The sequence below is a fragment of the Elaeis guineensis genome, chromosome 8 (assembly GCF_000442705.2).
Source record: "Elaeis guineensis isolate ETL-2024a chromosome 8, EG11, whole genome shotgun sequence".
Taxonomy (NCBI): Eukaryota; Viridiplantae; Streptophyta; class Magnoliopsida; order Arecales; family Arecaceae; genus Elaeis; species Elaeis guineensis.
This window is the reverse complement of record NC_026000.2, coordinates 75,332,268-75,354,120: the sequence shown is the minus strand read 5'-3', so window position 1 is coordinate 75,354,120 and position 21,853 is coordinate 75,332,268. Positions and strand designations below refer to the sequence as shown.

General features: G+C 40.9%; 1 protein-coding gene across 3 annotated transcripts in view; it reads left to right on the top strand.

The window, feature by feature from the left end:
- Window positions 1-21,853, top strand: part of LOC105034770 (serine/threonine-protein kinase CTR1) — an 87,764-nt gene that overhangs the window by 10,214 nt on the left and 55,697 nt on the right. For 2 of the 3 annotated variants that reach the window (XM_029261716.2, XM_029261715.2), the window contains exons 6-7: window positions 9,021-9,473; window positions 9,925-9,965. In XM_029261716.2, coding sequence (XP_029117549.1) covers window positions 9,021-9,473; window positions 9,925-9,965 — 494 coding nt within the window. The remainder of the gene's footprint in view (window positions 1-9,020; window positions 9,474-9,924; window positions 9,966-21,853) is intronic. The other variant, XM_029261717.2, reaches the window with a different exon arrangement.

Sequence of the window (21,853 nt, the reverse complement as noted above, 5' to 3'; positions counted from 1 at the left end):
ATGACATAGGCTGTAATCTCTGAAATTGTAGTCTTGGAAGGAGTGCATGATATGATTTATTTTAGTCCTCATAAGATCTGCCTGAAGAAAGTGATGCCCTTTAAGAAGATAAAGGCTCAAGGTGCTAATTCCTATTGTCCCACCATGGAAAATTGTAATAGCCTTAAAGAAGCTATGCACGGGTCCAAGTTGCCAAATTTCATGTCCACGATTCCACTTAAGGGATGGAGACTGTTGGGCTTTATGTGGTGTTCCCAAGGCTCAAGGGACCAAGGCTAAGGCCAAGGTCCAAATCCCGTGAAGTGGTCATGGGGTTTCTAGGGCTAGTTTGGGCCCTAGGATGAAAGGCTGTCAGCCTTTCGGGTCTTGAGGTCCAGGGATTTTGGGTCCTGAGGGGTTAACTTATATTTGGACTAGGATTGAGTCCAAGATTATGAATTGAGTCAAGTTATGGGTGTATATGGGCTTGGATGAGCACAATCTTGTATTGAGTTAGTCAAGAGAGTTTTTGGGTTAGATCACATTGACCCTGTATATAAACATACATTGTATTTGGACTCGATGGATCGAAAGGAATACAAAATCATTTTCTCCCTAACTTTCTCTCTTTTCCTTCCTCTCTCTCTGGTCTTCTCCACGTCCAAGAACCAAGAAATCTAGGGTTTCTTGTCCGCCATCCCAAAAAGGAAAGAAAGGAGGCGCTAGAAACCAGCGCCCCTCCTTTGTGCACGCCCCTGTTTTGAGCGCCCCCTTGGCTGCCCAAGAAGAGTTCCAGGTCCCATCTTTTTGTTTTTTGGAGGCTTCATCAAGAGTACTTTCAGGTCCCAAAAAGTGGATTTCAGATCTAATGGAGAAGGGGTTCAAATCGCAGAGAGAAATTTTGCTGACAGGATTTACAAGGCTGCTGAAATCCTGAAGGCTGTTTTTGTTTTGCTTGGTTGCTGGCCTTCAAGGACCTCCATGACCTAATCTTTGCTATTTTCTAACGTCCACAATCTGGAGAAGCTGCTCCAACAATTGGTATTAAAGCATGGGTTGTGTGGAAAAAGAAGGAGACTTCAGAAGTTAAAGATCTTCAAAGGTTGAAATTTTAGTAAGGACTCTGTCAAGGTATTTCTCAAATCCTTTGGAGTTTTGTTGTGTTTTTGGTTTGGATCCAGCTATGGGAAGCAACATGAAGGTTGATTTTGAGAAGTTTGATGGGAAAGAAAATTTTTCGATGTAGAAAGTTCGGATAGAAGATCTTTTGGTTCAAGCAGATCTGAATCAGGCATTGGAGGAGAAGTCTGAAGGGATGACGGATCATCAGTGGATATCCCTGGAGAAGAATGCTTGTTCTGTGATTAGAGGATGTTTGGCGGATGCGGCACTCTATTCGGTGTTAGAGGAGAGAACTCCGAAAGGTTTGTGGTCGAATAGCAGGCACATCCATTGTATCAACCCAGAACGCCTTAGGAAGCCCTGCTTGCAGCCTCATGCACCGTGTCTTTTCCAAAAGGGTTCTGTTGATCCTCTCGGCCACTCCATTTTGCTGACGAGTTTCTCTCACGGAGAAGTGCCTTTTGATGCTGCACTCACAAAAATATGGAACTCCCTACTGGTGTACTCTCCGCCATTGTCGGACCATAGACACTTCAAGCTTCGATCTGTCTCCTTCTCCACCTCAGCTTTCCACATCTTGAATTTGGTGAAGACTTCTAATTTCTTTTTCATGAAGTAAACCCATACCTTCTTTGAGAAATCATCTATAAAGGTCAAGAAGTATCTTACCCCGTTTCTGGCTGAAATCGAGGTCGGTCCCCACATATCAATGTGAACTAATTCCAGTGGGGCTTCATTGTGGGTTGAACTGCTGGCAAACTGTATTCTCCTCTGCTTTCCCATCTAGCATGGCTCACATACCTTTGAAATACCTCCATCCAGATCTGGAATCAGACCATGCTTGCTCAGCTCTTTTATCCCACGATCATTCATGTGGCCTAGGCGGTAATGCCACAACCGATGAGCCCCCTGCTGATCCTGCATTGCAGCTACTGCATTAGATTCTCCGGTCACCACAGATCCTTCCAACCTGTAGAGGTTACTCTCTATTCTTCTACCTCTAATCACCACCATGGCTCCATTTGAGATATTCAAGACTCCACTTCTGGCACGACTGCTGAAGTTGAAGCCACTCCGCTCCAAATAGTCCAGTGACATCAGATTCTTCTTCAATTTTGGGACGTGCTTCACATTTGTGAGAGTTTGCACAATCCCATCAAACATCCTCATCCGAATGCTCCCTATACCAACAACTTTGCATGGGTGATCATCTCCGAGTGTCACGGTCCCCTCATCAATCTTGGTGTATGTCACGAACCAAGATCGGTTTGGGGTGTAGTGATATGAACAGGCTGAATCTAGGATCCATACATCTGTGTATCGCCTGTGACCATCAGATACCACCAAGAGGTCATCTTCCACCTCCGATCAGCCACCGTACTCAGTGCATCAGATCCTCCATTGTCTCCCTTCTTGCTCTTCCACGGCGGGCAATCTCGCTTGAAGTGTCCGATTTCATTGCACTTGTAGCACAAAGCCTCTTTCTTGCTTCTACTCTTTCGGGACTTTGATCGTCCCCTTGATTTGCCCCTTTCTTTTCCTTTTCCTGACCACTCCCCCACAACCAAGCCTCCTGGGGAGCTTCATCCTTGGTCATCTTTTTTCGCTGTTCATTGGAGCGCAGCACCGAGACCATGTCTTCATACTTCAGAGTCTCCTTGCGATACAACAGGGTTGTCACCAATGGATCATAGGAAGGGGGCAGCGAGCATAGCAATAATAGAGATCTATCTTCCTCCTCCATTTTCACCCCGACGTTCAGCAACTCATTACATATTTGGTCGAATCTCTAGATGTGACCCAAGACATCTCCGCTTTCTTGCATTCGAAGGCTGTACAGTCTCTTCTTCAACATCAGCTTGTTGCACATGTTTTTTCCCATATATATGGTGTGCAACTTCGACCACAAATCCTTCGGGATCTTCTCCTCTAATACCGAATAGAAAGCCGCATCCGCCAAACATCCTCTAATCACCGAACAAGCCTTCTTCTTCAGGGACATTTATTGACGATCCAATATCCCTTCAGGCTTCTCCTTCAATGCCTGATCTAGATTTGTCTGAATCAAGAGATCTTCAACCCTAACTTTTCACATAGAAAAATTTCATTTTCCATCAAACTTCTCAAAATTGACCTTCATGTTGCTTGCTATGGTTGGATCCAAATCAAATCATAACAGAAAACTCCAAGGGATTTGAGAAATACCTTGACAGGAATCTTGCTGAAATTTCAGCCTTTGAAGATCTTCACCTTCTGGCATCTCGTTCTTCTTTTTTCACGCAACACGAGCTCTGATACCACTTATTGTGCCACGTTCTCAGGTGTGTGGAGTACCTCCCACCAGGAGATCAATGAAGAAAACTCCCTAGAAGGAGATGAAACACATTGAAGAAGAACAGTCTTTCTGGTTGCAGCAGCCTTGTAAATTCTGTCGGCAGGATTTCTTTTTTTGATTTGAACCTCTTCTCCATCAGATCTGAAATCCACCTTTTAGGATCTGGAAGCACACTTGATGAAGCCTTCAAAATCAAAAAAATTAAGACCTGGAACTCTTCTTGGGCGGCCAAGAGGGGGCGCTCAAAACAGGGGGTGCAAAAGAGGCAACGCTGGTTTCTTTCTTTTCTTTTTGGGTTGGCGGCCAAGAAACCCTAGGTTTCTTGGATCTAGGGCGTGGAGAAGACCAGAGAGGGGGAAGGAAGGAAGAGAGAGAGAGAGTTCTAGGAGAAAATGATTTGATTGATTGAACCCTTCATACAAACTCTAAATACAAAGGTATTTATACAAGGTCAATGTGACCCAACCATAAAACTCCCTTGGCTAACTTGATATGAGATTTGTACTAACCCAAACCCATGTACACCCATGATTTGAACAAATCTCATCTACCTAGGACTCAAATCTAGCCCAAAACAAGTTAGCTCCTCAAGACCCAAAATTTTTGGACCCCATGACCTGAAAGGCTGACAGCCTTTCGTCCTAGGACCTAAACTAGTCCTAGAAATCCCATGAACACCTCATGGACTTTAGTCTTAGCCTTGGTCTCCTAAGCTTTGGGAGCGCCACATGAGGCCCAACAGTCATCAGTAGGGATGTCACCTTTGATGAAAATTTAGTTATCCAAAGACGAGATGGCATGGAGGAGCAGCAGGAGGTCCAGTAGGGCAGTGCTGGACAACTAACATCCTATTCTATTTTGCCACTTGCAGATGCATCAGGAGGACTTGGTATTCAGGTGGAGCACTCCCCAAAGGTGTCTCCACAGGTGGAGAGAGCTCGGATGGATGAAAGAAGTCAGGAGGTCTGGCAGGAGCAAACTGGACCTAGGACCGATATCGGGGTTGCATTGCATAAGTCCAAAAGGAACGTCAGGCAACCAAAATGATATGGCTTCGAAGTGACGGTGTCATATGCTCTGGTGATAGTGAATGGGGACCCCTACACCTATGAAGAGGCTATGGAGAGCCAGGACAGAGAGAGGTGGGTCCAAGCAATGTCCGAGGAGATGCAGTCTCTCCACAAGAGCGAGACATGACGATTGGTGCAGTTGTCACAAGGGAAGAAATCCATTGGTTGCAAGTGGGTTTACCAACGCAAGAAGGGGCCTTCGGAGCAGGGAGGTATCAGGTACAAGGCGAGACTAGTGGTCAAGGGATACTCTCAGAAGGCATCGACTTCAACGAGGTTTTCTCTCCCGTCGTCAGGCATACTTCCATTAGGGTGCTGCTGAGCATCGTTGCAGCTTAGGACTTGAAGCTGGAGCAGATGGATGTCAAGACGGCGTTCCTCCATGGGCATCTGGAGGAGAGCATTTACATGGAGCAGCCACTTGGGTTCCGAGAGCTAGGAGCAGAAAGGAAGGTCTGTTTATTGCAGAAATCACTGTACGAGCTGAAGCAATCGTCGAGGCAATGGTACAAGCGGTTCGATTCTTATGTGAGGAGCATTGGGCTTTCTAGGTGCGAGTATGACTCTTGTGTTTATGTTAAATCTTTGGAGGATGGGTCTAGGGTGTTTCTACTCTTGTACGTGGATTACATGTTTATAGCATGCAAGAGTAGGAAGGTTGTGTAGGAACTGAAGGCAGCTTTGTCTCAAGAGTTTGAGATGAAGGATTTGGGGCCTGCGAGGAAGATCTTAGGCATGGAAATCTTCATAGATCGAGCCAAGAGTGTGCTGTATTTATCTTAGGGAGGTTACATCAAGAAGGTCTTGGAGAGGTTCAGGATGAAGGAAGCGAAACCGATGAAGCTGCCACTCATCGGGCACTTTAGACTCTCGAAGACGTTGTTGCCACAGACTGAGGTGGAGGCTCAGGAGATGGAGAGTGCCATATGCCTCTGGTGTGGGAAGCCTTATGTATGTCATGGTGTGTTGTAGGTCGGATATCGCCTACGCAGTGAGCCAGATTAGCAGGTTCATGGCGCAGCCTAACAGGAAGCACTTGCGAGCACTGAAGGGGATCTTCAGGTACTGTTGGAGTCAGCATCTGTTACGGATAGCGAGGAGGTGCTGAGGGACTCCAACACATCCAAAGAGGCTCGGGGGCTGATAGGAGGGTTCGTGGATGCAGATTTCAGTGGAGACGTGGACATTTGGTGGTCGACGATAGGTTTTGTATTTCGCCTGTTTGGAGGTTTCGTTTCGTGGAGATCATGCTTGCAGCCCATCACGGTTTTATCTACAACTGAGGCGGAGTACATTGGTGTTACGGAGGCAGCAAAAGAAGCCCTATGGCTGAAGGGTTTGGTGTTGGAGATGGACCTCACATAGGAGGCCGTCAGGGTGCACTGCGACAGTCAGAGTATACTGTTACTTGCACAGAACTTTGTCTACCATGCTAGGACGAAGCACATTGATATCAGGTATCATCGGATCAGAGAGCTTGTGGAAGAAGGAGATATGGAGCTGGTGAAAGTCCACACCAAGGAGAATCCAACGGATGCACTGACGAAGGTACTTTCATGGGATAGTTTTCGAAAATGTGTGACACTGATGTACTTGATGAACAGGACGGAGTTGGTTAAGGCCTTAGGACATCAAGGTGGAGATTGTTGGGCCTTATGTGGTGTTTCCAAGGCTCAAGGGACCAAAGTTAAGGCCAAGGTCCAAAGCCCGTGAAGTGGTCATGGAGTTTTTAGGACTAGTTTGGGCCCTAGGACAAAAGACTGTCAGTCTTTCGGATCTTGAGATTCAGGGATTTTAGGTCTTGAGGGACTAACTTATATTTGGGTTAAGATTGAGTCCAAGATTATGAGATTGGGTCAAGTCATGGGTGTACATGGGATTGGGTGAGCACAATCTTGTATTGAGTTAGCTAAGAGAGTTTTTGGGTTGGGTCACATTGACCCTGTATATAAACATACATTGTATTTGGACTCGATGGATTGAAAGAAATACAAAATTATTTTCTCTCTAACTTTCTTTCTCTTTCTTTCTCTCTCTCTCCGGTCTTCTCCACGTTCAAGAACCAAGAAACCTAGGGTTTCTTGGCCGCCACCCCAAAAAGGAAAGAAAGGAGGCGCTAGAAACCAGCGCCCCCTTTTGTGCACGCCCCTGTTTTGAGTTCCCCCTCTTGGCCGCCCAAGAAGAGTTTCAAGTCTCATCTTTTTGTTTTTTGGAGGCTTCATCAAGAGTACTTCCAGATCCCAAAATGTGAATTTCAGAGCTGGTGGAGAAGGGGTTCAAATCGCAGAAAGAAATCCTGTTGACAGGATTTACAAGGCTGCTGAAATCCTGAAGGCTGTTTTTATTTTGCTTGGTTGCGGGCCTTCAAGGACCTCCACGACCTAATTCTTGTTGTTTCCTGACGTCTACAACCTGGGGAAGCTACTCCAACAGGAGACTACAATGTTTGACATTTATTCAGTCGAAGCTCTGACAAATGAATACCTCTTTATTACTATGAGAAAATGTCAAGGAAGTGTGTTTCAAGTAGTACTCTAAAGTAACATGTTTCTCGAAGATCTGGTCAGATACGTAAACTCTTCTTAAGCCTTCTATCTATTTTAAAGATCAAGGTATGCTGAACCGGTACCGTCGGCTGTATCGGTCGGCCGGTGGTACGGTTCGGTATGGTTTCGTACCGTACCGAACCGACGAAGGCGACCCGAACTGGAGGAAGAAAAAGAAAGAGAGAGATAGAGAGAGAGGAGGAAGAAAGAAAAGGAGGGAGGGAAAGGACCCGGCGGGGCCGTCGGACGGTCTCCAATTGGCCGCCGTGGCCGACGGAGAGCGCGCGGGTTTGAAACAGGGGCGTCGCCCCTGTTTCGTGATTTTTTAAAAAAGATAGTTTTAAGTGAAGCCGGCAAATAGTTTGCCGGCTTCATGATTTTTGTTTTTTTTTTTTAAAATCTATTAAGTCGGCAACTGTGTTGCCGACTTCATGAGTTTAAAATAAAAAAAAAAATTAAAATAGACCGTCTGTTTCGAAAAAGAAGAAGCCCGCGCCATCGCCCTCAGGCTGTTGCGTCGGCTCGCCAGCCACTGGGGGCCTCGCGAAGGAGGCACCGTCCGTCCGGTAGGTCCCTCCCCCCGAGCGCTCTCTCTCTCTTTCTCACTCTTTTGAAAGCCCTATCGGGCGATACTGGGCTCGGAAGCCCTCCGACTGCGGCAGCCGGCCATCGTCGGCCTCCGGTGGCTCCCACCTCCCTCCCTCTCCTCCTCTCTCTCTCTTTCTCACTTTCTCGCTTTTTTTCTTCCGTACCATCGGTGTACCGAATTTACTGGCTGAATCATGCCGGTTCTCCGCCGGTCCGGTATGATGCGGGGTGTACCGGCCGGTTCGGCACGATATGGCAAATGCTGATAAAGACCCTCCCTTTGAGGCCCCTCTTTTTAAAGGGCTGGGTGGAGTTTAGTGATATGACTTGTATTCTTAGTTCCCTGTCTCTATTAAGTTATTTTGAATACGAATTTGATCAATATTTTTGTGTATGAGGTAAAGTACTTTGAGTTACTGTGCAAGATGCTGTCATGCTCTTTTCTTGGAAATTAGTCCGGTAATTATTCCCATCCTTTTGTTTACTGATTCTTGATATCCTTTTTTATTGATAAAAGTGCTGGACATCCTTTTTAAGTTTACAAAATTACTGTATTTGTTCACTGTGGATCTCTCAAATTGTGCAGCTGATTCATTGGAACTGCTGCCTTGTGGAGCAAACCTGCAAGTCTGTAGGTGAAGAATTTACCTCAGTGAACTCCAAACTGGCCCAAGAATCCAACAAGCATATGCTTCTCGATGACATTTTTGCATTGGCTATCTCACATTTTGCATATTCTCCTTTCCCATGAATTCTAAATGCAGCAATTCTCTCTTAAGTTTTCTAATAAAATTTGTTGCCATCCTTCCTACAGCCTGTGTTATAAAATCTCCTATTACCTGTCCGTTAGGGTATCATGTTAACAATAGTATATGCTGTTTGTCAGGTTGACAGGGAGAACTGCATTTACTCTCTTTGCCTTATCTCATAGTTGATAAAGATTTGTATGATACCTGCAGACTGGGTTTGGAAAGCTTTTTGTTTGGCAGCAAGTTGGTTAGTCATGACTACTGTAGTTGATGCAGCTGTTGATAGTGTATTCAATGATAGTTTAATCTGATTTTGATTTGACTTTGGTGTTATATAGATTAAAGACTACATTTAAATCTGTTTATTTTCAACATCTGAGTATATATTGAAAACCTACAAGAAGATTTCTTTTTTTTTTTTTTTTTTAATTTTTTTTTATAGAAGTTTTTGAGAACTCTACTGTCTATGCCTCTATGGTGTTGGTAACTTCCTCTGATTACATCTTATATGAAATCACTGATTTCGAATGAGGCAAAAAATCATAGGTTTCAAATTTTAGAAATACCTCAAATGGGTAAGATGTATATCTAATGCAAAACTTTAACAGGATTGCATGTTGCATGATTACAGGTACAGTAGTTGGTCAGGAAGATGCCATGGAACCATCTTCCTCTAAGCATTCTGATGAGAAGTATGTAGATGTGAAACCCTCTTCACCATTAACAAGTGGTAAAGTGAAACTCCCTCAGATACCTCAGCCTCATGTCCAAAGTACTGCTCGGCCAAATGGCCAAGAAGGGATCTCTCAGTTACAAAAGATGCAAAATCTTCAGCAGAATGTAACAGGCTCAGAACCTATAATACAAGAAGCAGCACAACAAAGACTCATCCCACAAGATGCACGTAGAGATGTTTTACCACTTATTCCCTTCTCTGATTCAAAATCTGAAAAAAGGAAGGATTTCTGGTTCATGGAGGAACACCATCATGGGCGAAATAAACCCACCAGTGATATAACTCTTGCTGTGGATGATCTGACCATTCCATGGAGTGATCTGGTTCTAAAGGAGAGGATTGGAGCAGGTAAATGTGTGTATATTTTGAGTTTGGATCAAGGTTCACCGTCTTGGTATTGAAGCCTGTATCGGTATTATCCTTTTACAGTGTTGGTATGCAGTACGACAGTATTGGTATGATACGGTATGGTGTACTAGGATGGCACAGTACGCCCTGTATCGGGTGGTATGCCGGCAGTATGGCAAACACTGGTTTGGATCCTATCCAGTTGCTGAGAGGTCCAGTTCAATCACTGGCCAGGTGCAATACAGGGATGGAGGGTGATGTGGAACTGGACCTCTCCAGTTCAACTGTGAAGTGGAGACAATCTGGATTCATCATTTTTTGTCTGGTAGCCATTTATATAGTTAAGACCTAGATGGTATAGATAATATTTGTCTCTCATGCTTGTTATAGAGTTCTGTACTTGATTTTGTAAGTGGCTCTACTTGAAAACACTTACTGAATTCATTTTCAGGTTCTTTTGGAACAGTTCATCGTGCTGATTGGCATGGTTCGGTATGTAGCCAACTTCTCTTTCCCCAAGTTCAGAATGTTGTTTTAGCACTTTATATTCAAAAAATATCTCCATAATGTGTTATTGCTTCTGAAACTGCTGATGCAGATTTAAGATGTTCTTTCTGTGTGCTTGTAATGACCAAAATGTTTCCAAACATTGCAATCCGTAGAAATGATTTGGTAAAATGTGTGTTCCATTGGCCATGTGATTTGCATATAAGGTGGCTTAACTTGTTTTCATACTTTGATGAAAGCTTTTGAGTGTGGATCAGAGATTGTGTAATTATTACAATTTTATTACTGCATGGAACCTTTTTCTTTTTTTCTCACAGGTAAGTTGGATTGCGGCCAGAACTCGGGCAAGTTCTGCTATGTGAACCTTAAGCTTGATACTTGAGCCTTGACATTTTAGGGTTGGCTTTGTGAAGCGCTTTTGTCCAATCCTTCCTATTATGAGTTATCTTTGATGCTCCTGCAAGCTTTTCCAAAATTTTCTTACAATTTCCATCCTCGTGCTACTAATGATACAGTTCATAATAGTATGTTCTGTTGTCACTTTTAAGTTTGATTGTTCTTCTTATTAGCATCATATTCCTTTTTTGTTGTTATTAAAGTCTGATGTCCTTAGAGTTAACTTAGTGATGAATAGCCTGTGGATCTTGAAAGCTGTACTAAAGTGTGATTTCTGATGTAGATAGACTAACTAGAGATTCATTAGGAGAACTAAAAGCTGTAGGATTTATGTGAAGTGTGAATCCAAAAAGTAATGATATTAATAGTTACAAAAAAAATGGCAGCATAAATTGCTTAAAGGATAGATAAATGAAAAGATGGATACTAGATAGTTAGCAATAATGATGTGGAGTTGGTGAATAGTAGTATATCTGGTTTAGTGATTGCTGAATTGGCCTGAATTGGGTGGTTTAGCCTGTATCGAACCAAACTGATGCCTTTTGCAATGGGTTATAAAACCCCTCCACTGGTTCGGTCCCCTTGCGATCATGTTTGAGATCATCTCTCCCTCTCTCTCTCTCTCTCTTGCTTCATTAGGGTTACGGTTGGGGTTAGGGTTTAGCCCTTGGCCCTCTACCTTCTTCTCTCCCTCCCTCCCTCTCTTGCTCTGCTAGGGTTAGGATTTAGCCTTCGACCCTCCCCCTTCCTCCCTCGCACTCCGTCTTTTTCTTTCATTTTCTCTCTCACCTTGTTTTGGTCCGTTCTTGAATGGCATGGTGCAGTCCCATACCATACCGAATCAGTCACTAGCTGGTATGACCTCCTGTACCTTCTCGGAGAACATTAATCTATCGGCCAAGTTCAAAAGGTGGCGTAAGTATATGTGAATTTGAGTGAGGGAAAGAAAGGATGAACATATCTCATCACGTTCAATAATAGTATTTTGTTTTGGTTAGATAACAAATAATTGAAATGGTTGAAAGCTGAAAGGAGATTTCTGAATGTTAGTGCAAAGGTTCTTCTTAGGACTTACTGTAATAAAGATGCATGACCACTTAGTGGATGGTCGGCGATGCATTTGAGGATCTAGAGTAAAGATTTTCGAGAGTTTAGGTTCACTATGATGCTTGCATTTCTGGTGTCATTAAACAGTGCAAGGAAGGGAAAATTACATATGAAAGGCTGATAAAAAGTGATTTAAGGCTGCCCTTACTATGAGAGGATTCCAATAGATGCTAGAAATCCGAATGTAAATGTTTTACAGCATTCCGCAATCTAAAACAATGCAATACTGACCTAAAAACGAAATTCAGGTTCAGTGAAAAGTTATGTAGAACTCAGAAAGTAAATCATAAATTTTCTTGAATAGAGGACTTAGCTGATTAATTTTAATGGTTTCAAGCGAGATTGGCTTAGTACTGGATTTCGTGTTGGTATCATGCTGGTACAGTGTTGGTATGCGGGTCAGTTTGGCATACTGAGACTCGATACACCTTTGTACTAAGTCTCAGTTTGGTATCAGTGTGATATAGTATGCATGGTACAGGGTGGTACATGATGGTACAATGAACCATGATTTCTAGAAATACAACGGCAAGTACATCGAGAATACGTCAAGAACCAACAATAAAACATTTGAAAGAAAGTGATGACCAAAGATTGAACTCTTAGGTTTCCATGACATTTTGTAGGTGGATTGGTGAAGCATTGGCCCAAATTGAAATCTTCAGAGAAAAGGACGGTGAAAAAAATAAGTTTTGATGATATTCTAGCCTGACATGGATCTCCACATGTTATTGAATATGAGCGAAGCAATTTAAAGTTTTAAACAAATAAAACCTATTTCCAGAACATGTTTACTTATGAATTAAGTGCAGTGGTTATAATCTATTCTTAGCACAGGAAAAAAACAGAGATATGACTGCAGAGTGCAGATGATATAAATAATGAGAAGAATAAAAGAGGGAAAGAGAGCAAGAAAAGGATTAGAGAGAGAGAGAGAAGGGGAGGTTGCAACCTTGGCCTAGACTTTTCTTACAATTTTTATCATACCTAAAACCTAAGGTGGCCGGCATAGGTCTTTGTTTAATGTCTCACTCATCTTACAAGCGAAGTTTGAGTCCTTCTAGGCAATGTTGGCTAAATTGGTACCATGACCCATACATGTCAGGTACTGGCCTGTATGATCTGATATCATACTGTATCGACAGATGGTATACAAGAGTGTATTGATTAGGCACTGGTTCAGCTAAAAATCCATTTTTTATTTTATTTTTTAGGTTTCTAAAAATGTTTGAACTCAAATGTAGGTTTTTTAGGTTTTATTTGTTGTATATTTCAAATTTTTCAATGCTTAGTGTATCTAGGATGTAGATTGTGGTGTTCATTGTGTAAAATTAATAAATTTAAGGAGGTAAGCTAGTAAGCTATAGATTGAAAAGACTTACAATTAATTACAACACATGGTTGTGTCTAGTCTTGTGTGGAATCATAATTAACTGTTTTGCCACTTATAATTAACTATAGATTGATACAATTGCTTTGTCACCTATCCAAATTATTTTTACCACATATGCATAATAATTCATAGCACTCTTATCTCTGCTAGATTGATCTATTGTTTGTGAGAGTGTCTTAATTGAGTAGCATTCAAACAGTAAAAACATCACCAGTGCTGGTCCCAAGCTCTGATTAAGGTGGAGGGTTGAAATTTGGTTGATATGCAATCATAAAAACATTTCAAACTCTGTAATGGATCCAAGTATGGTGTCTGTGAATGCTAGAGCCTCTCTTTTGTAACGTTCAAGGTGGTCATAAATCAGAATTCTTGGTGAACCATTTTTCATATGTCCGACAATAAATAATTAGCCAAGCTGCTTGATTGCTATTACTATTTTATTGAAATCTTAAAATATTTTCCCTTGAACTCACTAAGATGTATGATCTATATAAGCATAGAGTGGGACTTGAAACAAGATTTGATGGAGGATTTAATAAGTATTATTTTGGTCACCATAAAAGTTGTTGGTTATATGTGCTTCTAAGCATCAATCACATAATGATACTCAATTGTATACTGCTTCCAAGCCAAAAAAGACCCTCATGTAGATTCTCTGTTTTTCATATCATTTTGCTAATTGGTTCAATAAGAAAAAAGAGCTTTATTTTGATTACCCAGAGTTAATGTCAATCGTTTCTCAAATTTTCTCATTTTTCTCATTTTTTTTTGTTCCATCAGGGGTATCATTATGTGTAATACCCATATGCCCTTTAGAGCCTAATATTGAACTAGGACTAGTTTGCTTTACCGGCCTAGCAAGCGCAATATAGCCCAAACATCCCCCGACCACCCCCACCCCCCCACCAAAAAAAAAAAGAAAAGAAAAATCTAAACCCAGCACATGCATGACACGTGCTTGTTGTGTGTGGGGGGGGGGGGCATGTTGAACTACACATGCTTAAGGAGGGCCGGAGTCCTGATGGGAGTCATATCCTTTTCCGACTCCAAGGAGTTTGACATTGCTAGGATTTCTTCTTTTTCTTCCAGATTGCTAAAGCTTGTCTCTGAGGCTTTTGTCCGATCTCTTTCTATGGCTTGTAGCCATAGTTGGAGCCCCAGCCATTGGTTGCCATTGGATTTCTTTGGCTTTGAGATCAAAATTTCTATTCGAATGGACCCTTGTCCGGCTGGTTTTCTCATCGCCGACAATCTGCTATCGTTGACAGTTGCTCACAGTGGCTATCGGTCCTGCCGACGGTCACCACCCACGAGATTCCCCTTTTCTATTAAAGAGAGAGATTTTGCTCTCTTTTCTCTTTCTTCTCTACTACATGGTTCCTCTCTCTACTGTATCTTTAGGGTTTTGTTGGATCTAAGAGAAGGGCCTTTTCTTAGTGACTTTGATTGATCTTGGTGAAGATCTTGACCCATGGCCATCAAGCAGTGTGCCCGTCTCTACACTGGCTATTGTTGGACACCATTATAAGGTCACCCCTGATTCTATTGAGCCATCTATATCCTCTTCCAAACTCGATCAGTTGAAATTATCTTGATCGAACCAACCAGAGTTGTCGGTTATCATTCTTGGGCCAACCCCTATTACTTCACTTTTTCCTCGTACCTTTCCATCATTTTTATGATTTTCCATCGTTTTTCTCTCTAATTGTTAGAGTTGAATCTACGTAGGGGTAAAATTATCTAGACAAAAAGATATCCAGCGAGGGGATACGATGACATGGCCTATAAATTAAGGATTTTGATAAAGAATTTTCAGAATTATTTGAATATATTAGTGTACTTGTGAGATAAGTGATGTAACTTTTTTTCTTGATTTATCAATAGATTATTGGTATTTTCTAAGTTGAGTTATTTATGATTTATGTACTGATGCATAGTATTTTATCATTAAGTATGCTATAGTTTGGAATACATGATTGATAAAATTTGAGTTTGCTTGATTGATTTCGGTACCGCATGGTTTTATGTATTTTAGTCGATCTAAAATATGAAACATTTCGTAAAAGAGTTTTGATTCGAGATGGTATTGAACTCTTAGCCTGACTATGTAAAGTATGCTGCAAATGAGGGTTGTATGTTGGCACTTGATTAGTCTTGAAGGATTTGTTGGATTTTCTACACGTGCTAGTGTATGTAAATTTCAAAAATTTTTCTAAATCCAAAAATGCAGTGAAAAAATCAGATTAAAACACTTTTAATTTAAGCATGCATTCATCATATGAAAGCACCTATAGATCTAGTTCATATGTTGAAATTAACATAAACTGATTTTAAGATTAATAAATGAAACCGTGTAATCAATTTACATATCTGAATCGCTTTTTCTTTTACCTCAAACCTGTAACTGGGGTTGAATCCAATTCAATCCCTGGATCTGGGGTTGAGCAGGTTCTGAATCAGCAGCATAAGCATTCTGCCTCTACGGATATCTACAGGACCGATCTGGATAAGCTCCTCTTGATAAATTTACTTGAACTCAAAGCCTGAATAGGCTTGAATCAAGCCTGGATAGGGATCAATCCTTGAACCCTTTTTTTGATCTTTCTTTCTTGATTCTTGAAGAAGCCAAGAATCTTTCTTGATCCCTCAATTAATCAAGAAGAACAACAATCAAAAAATGGTTGTAACAAACTCCTAACAAACTTAGGAAGAAGAAGAAGAAACCAACAACTTGGCACTAACCCTTGACACCAAGGAGAGATGTCACCCACCTCTCTTTTAGCTCCAACAAGGGGACGCCTAGAGAGAGAGGGCGTGGGCTAGAGAGAGAAAGAGGAGGGGAGGCGATGGGCACAGTAAGGGGGGCGGCAAGGAAGGAAGTGAGATTATGAGAGAAGTAAGGCTAGAGTCCTTTATATAGACAACATAAGAGTGTCCTAATCAAATTAGGATCCCTCCTAATCATATTAGAAGTCCTAGCTTAAATATATTTGGACCAAATAAATAAGGTGCCATTCAAAACTCATCCATACTCATAGCCAATGCTAAGCGTTCCATCATATGGGATCCAATAAAAAGTCTCAAACCAATCTATATGGTTTCATAAATTCACTTTAAGGGTTCTTAATGAATAAAATCAAGAAATTCTTTCTTGATTTAATCCAAATCATAAATTAAGCATCAAACCATTTGAGGTCATTGAATCATATTCAATTAGGTTCAAATCAAGTGTAGGAATTGGTTAATGCTTATCATATAAGCAAACCAACTATAAGAAGAATTGGATTTATCAAGGTGCTAGCAAGGTTAACATGAATCCAATAGGATTTTTCTAAATTCATATAAATTAGTACTTCATAAGTCTAATTATTAACCAATGCATGTCTTCTTCCTTTATGTGTGATCTCATAGGTTCAATTCTATCTAGTAGTGAAACATATCATGATCTCTATCATAGATATCACTGAAACTTCTTTTAGTGGGTTAGAATAATTTCACTCTAACTCGACAAGGATCATTGATCTAAAACGATCTTATTGAGTTTTCACAATCCATCAGTGACATCTAGCAATGTGTAGTGGCAATCCAGTAGAAGTGAAATAGAACCTTTAGGTGTAGTTAATGTATGATACAGTTCCTTTATCGTGAGTTCTCGACTACATGACAGGTCATGGATAAATCGTTAAACCTCATTATCAATCATTTGATAGATTCGATCCGCTCAAGTCTAATAGTGATTCCAAATGAAAACTCTTTTCCATCAATCACACTGCTATGGCAATAGACTTATGGACTCAGCTTCTCAAATCTTATAAGACTACTCTCTATCAAGATCGATAGATTCCATACAAATGTACACGTTCGCACGGCTCAATTAATTGAAGCCAACATCCACTACAAAACTCATAATCGAATTAATGTTTGTGTAGTCAAACTACAGCAGTCTTACTGTGAGCAACTGTGATACTGCAGGTTAAAAGACCAATCACACGACTACGGCATCGAGATAATTACTGACGATCGAATAGAAATCTATATGATCTCTCGTATAGTTATGCTCAGTATAAATTGTTCTCTAACAATTATCCGTACTTTTTGCTCAGTATCTCTACATTATAGACTAGAGACTCATTTATCTCGAAGGAAGCGAACCGTGCATCGGTTTATCTGGATGAATCACCATCCTCATGACTATCCTATAATCAGGAGCAATTTAGGAATCGATCATACATGCCTCTAATTCTTAATACTTGAGAATATATATCGTAACATCAATTTCAAGGACGATTCAAGGACACATAACACTTGAATGAAAAATGAAAACTTGTCCTTTATTGATTAAATCAATAGTTTAAGTACAAATATGCGTCATAGAACAAAAATATGTTAGTCAACAATTGGCTTTTAGGACATACATCTAACAATCTCCTACTTGGATTAAAGCCAATTGACTATTAATCTAAGTCCCATCTTCTTAAGGTGGGCTTCCATTTTAGGCTTGCTTAACTGCTTTGTCAGTGGGTCTGTCATGTTATTCGCGGAGTCTACTCTTCGCACCTCGACATATTACTTTTCAAAGTAGTCGCGTATGATATGGAACCACCGTTCAATGTGCTTTGATTTTTGATGAGATCGAAACTCTTTAGCAAGTACTATGGCTCCATTGTTATCGCAGTATAGTGGTATGGCATCCGATGTTGTTACACCAAGTTTCGCGGCAAACTTTTTGAACCAGAAGCCTTCTTTTATAGCATTCGAAGCGGCGACATACTCAGCCTCTATGGTCGAATCTGTGATGATGCTTTGCTTGGAACACTTCCAACTGACTGCACCATCATTGCATACGAATATATATCCTGATGTAGATTTTTTATCATCAGGATCCGACATGAAGTTCGAATCTGTATAACTCTCAATCCGCAATTCAGGTGCTCCAAAAACTAAAAACAAATTCTTAGTCCTTCGTAAGTACTTAAGGATATTCTTCACAGCTATCCAGTGCTTCTCGTTTGGATTCGATTGACACCTGCTCGTGACACTCACAGCAAGAGCAATATCAGATCGAGTATATAGCATGACGTACATGAGGTTCCCAATCATCGAAGCATAAGGAATCCTACTCATGCGCTCGATCTCCTCAGAAGTGTTGGGACACATCGTTTTGGAGAATCGAATGCCATACCTAAGGGATAGCAAACTTCTTTTGGAGTTTTTCATGCGGAACCACTTTAGCATCTTTTCTATGTACAGCTTTTGTGACAGGCCAAGCATCCTTCTAGATCTATCTTTATAGATCTTTATTACAAAGATATAGGACGCTTCTCCAAGATCTTTCATGGAGAATTTCTTAGACAATCAAGCTTTGACCCAAGTTAGCATGGGAATATCATTTTCAATAAGGAGGATGTCATCGACGTACAATACGAGGAAGATAAGTGCACTCCCGCTGACCCTTTTATAAGCACAAGGTTCTTCGTTTTTTATAAAACCAAACGATTTGATCGCATCATTGAAACGAAGATTCCAGCACCGAGAAGCCTGCTTTAGTGTATAGATGGATCTTTGCAGCTTGTAGATTTGGTGATCACTATCACAGGACGTGAAACCCAGAGGCTGCTCCATATAGATATCTTCCTTAAGATATCTATTCAGAAAAGCAGTTTTCACATCCATCTACTAGATTTTATAATCATAGTAAGCTGCAACAGCAAGTAATATGCGGATGGATTTCAGCATGGCTACAGGTGAAAAAGTATAATGATAGTCAATACCTTCGCACTGACTATAACCCTTTGCCACCAGTCTTGCTTTATAGGTCTCTACCTTACCATCAGCACCTATTTTTCTTTTATAGATCCATTTACATCCAATGAAAACAATTCCCTCCAGTAGATCCATTAAGGACTATATGTGGTTTGAGTGCATTGAGTTAATTTCTGACTTCATTGCATCTAACCATTTATTGAAATCGATGTCAGATATTGCTTCGTCGAAAGTACTAGGATCATCACCATGACCCCCATCTCCCATAAAGAATGCTTCCTCTACATCCTCTTTTAGTATACCTATGTATCTTTCAAGAGGATAGGAGATTCTACCTGATCTACGAGGTGAAAATGGAACATTAATTACTGACTCATCATTGGCGGATTTTTGAGGATCTATAGCTCGTCACTCTTCAGAGATATTCTCGTCAAGCTCAATTAACCTCCCACTACCACCATCTTGGATAAATTATTTTTCTATGAATGTGGCATTGCGACTCACAATCACATTATGGTCATGTGGAAAGTTAAAATAGTTACCCAATGGATTCCTTGGGATATCCTATAAATCGAGCTACAACTGATCTAACTTGTCAGCTTTCTGTTTTTTAACATAGGCTGGATATCTTCAAGTCTTAAGGTAACTCAGACTCGACTTCTTACCATGCAATATCTTATATGGTGTGGTAGGAACAGACTTAGAAGGAATCCTATTTAAAATATGCATCGCGGTAAGGCATATCCCCAAAGATATATGGATAAATCAGTGAAGCTCATCATGGATCGGATCATATACAATAGGGTCTTATTTCTCCTTTCGGATACCCTGTTGAGTTGAGGTATATCGGAAGGAGTCTATTAAGAGACTCATTTTTCTTAAGATATTTCAGAAATTCAGCACTTAGGTATTTCCCTCGATCGGATCGTAGGATTTTGATGGGTTACCTGTTTGCTTCTCTACCTCGTCTATTTTCTCTCGACCTTTCAAAGGTTTCAGACTTGTGTTTCATAAGAAATACATATCCATATGATGACAGATCATCAGTAAAGATAATGAAGTAGCTATAATCATTTCTGACCTGCACATCAAATGGGCCACACACATCGGTGTGTACTAGGGCTAGTAACTCAGTGGCCCTTTCCCCGTATCCCATAAAGGGTAACCTAACCATTTTTCCTCGAAGACATGATTCACAGGTCAGAATCGATTCAGATTTAACTAAGTCAAGGATCCTATCCTTTTCCAGTCTGTTTATCTTGTCCTCTTCAATATGACCAAGCCTATGGTGCCCCAAGTATTTATGGTTAAACTCATCTCTGAGTCTCTTTTGGCCTACGGCATTCACTATTTGCTCATTTAAGTTTATATTAGCATCAACATGCAAGTGATAAAGACTGTCATTCAAAAGATTAGATACAACTAATTTATTTCATAAATAAACGGAAAAAAGTCTTTACTAAATTGAAAAACAAATCCATCCTGTGCTAGTAAAGAGATCGAAATCAAATTTTGGCTAGCTACAGGAATAAAATAACAGTCTTTTAAATCTAATCTAAAGCCTAATGGTAATCGAAGAGAATAGGTTCCAACAGCTTCTGCAGCAATTTTTGCTTCATTGCCGATCCGAAGGATCATGTTATCTTCCCTCAACCTCCTACTTCTTACTAGATCCTGCATTGAAGTACATATATGAGCACTAAAATCAGTTTAATATCCAACTTGAAGTAGAAGAAACCGTTAGATTAGATTCTATTATTAGCTTACCTTCAGAAGGTTGATCATCCTTTTTCATTTTCGGGCTCTCCAGGTAAGACGGACAGTTTCTCCTCTAGTGGCTGTCGGAGTTGCAGTGGAAACACTTTTCTTTCTCTACAGTTTTTTTCGGAGTGTTCTTTTTAGGCTTGCTTTCCTTCTTCTGCTTCTTTACAGGCTTATTCTTTTTCTTTTTTTGAGACTTTCTTTTGGAAGGTGCCCGCTCAACAACAAAAACAGAATCCCTTGAATTTTTCAAGGTATCCTCAGCAGTGACCAATATATTGACCAACTCGGGTAAGTTGCAGTCCAATTTATTCATATGATAGTTTATGATAAGTTGTCTAAACGAACTCATCAGGGATTAGAGGATCAAATCGACCTTTAATTCTCTCTGCATATTAAGCTCGATCTTCTCAAGCTCCTTTAAATCCTTGATCATTGTCATACAATGATCGTGGACTGACTGTTCGTCGCGCATCTTCATATGAACAATCGTTTGGAAAATTCGAAGCGTGCGGTCCGGTTCTGCTCATCGTACAACTCTTGCAGGTGAGTGATCATGGCACGGGCAGTGGGCATGTGCTTATGCTGAATCTGTAGCTCGTTTGACATGAAAGTCAGAACATAGCACTTCACCCTAAGGTCATCATCCGTCCATTTGTCCAGAGCAGCACTTTGCTCTGTCGTAGGACGGGTTGGGGCATCCTGGTCAAGTACATACCCAATCTTTTCGGATGTCAGGACTATCCTGAGGTTTCTGAGCCAGTCTTTATAATTTGTACCGGTCAGTCAGTTGGTTTCAAAGATTCGAGCTAGTGGGTCAGAGGCCGACATTGTTTATCTGCGAGAGTAGAGATTTTAGTTAGACATTTGTACTTAAAATTTGTACTTGCTCTAGAGATTTTTAGATGTAAATAGCTTCCCATTATTTTTTTCGGATTCTAACACTCTAGGTGGAAAGCGAAAATCCGACCCAATCAATACAAGATTTCTAGTGGGTGCTGCGGTCTTACCGATGCCGTGCATCTTACCTAATAGTTATTGGTGAAACGCACATCGATGTGTAGGCAACTCTTTGTCTAGATGCTTCTCTAAGCATATTACAGCGACTTGATTTTTAAGTTATGAGAGCTCAGATAACACATATTGCCCCACTTCTTAGTTAAGTTTGATCCACCATTCACAAGCAGGTGTGAAGCCGTCATTGAGTCCCTCAGACAACATATATTGGGCCCAATCCTATCTTCATCTTGGAGCAACTCTTTGCTAATAGAGTGGTTACGTGTTTTCGATGCAATTGAACTACTGTATCCAGCCGAGAATAGTCCACGTCAGTACCACGCCCGCATTTCTACAATGGTGGAAGATCATAAGGTTTAATATTAATTAGGGAGGTTTAGATTAGGTCTCATCTAATCAGTCATCACATGACCGATCTAATTGGCATGGGTTAAAC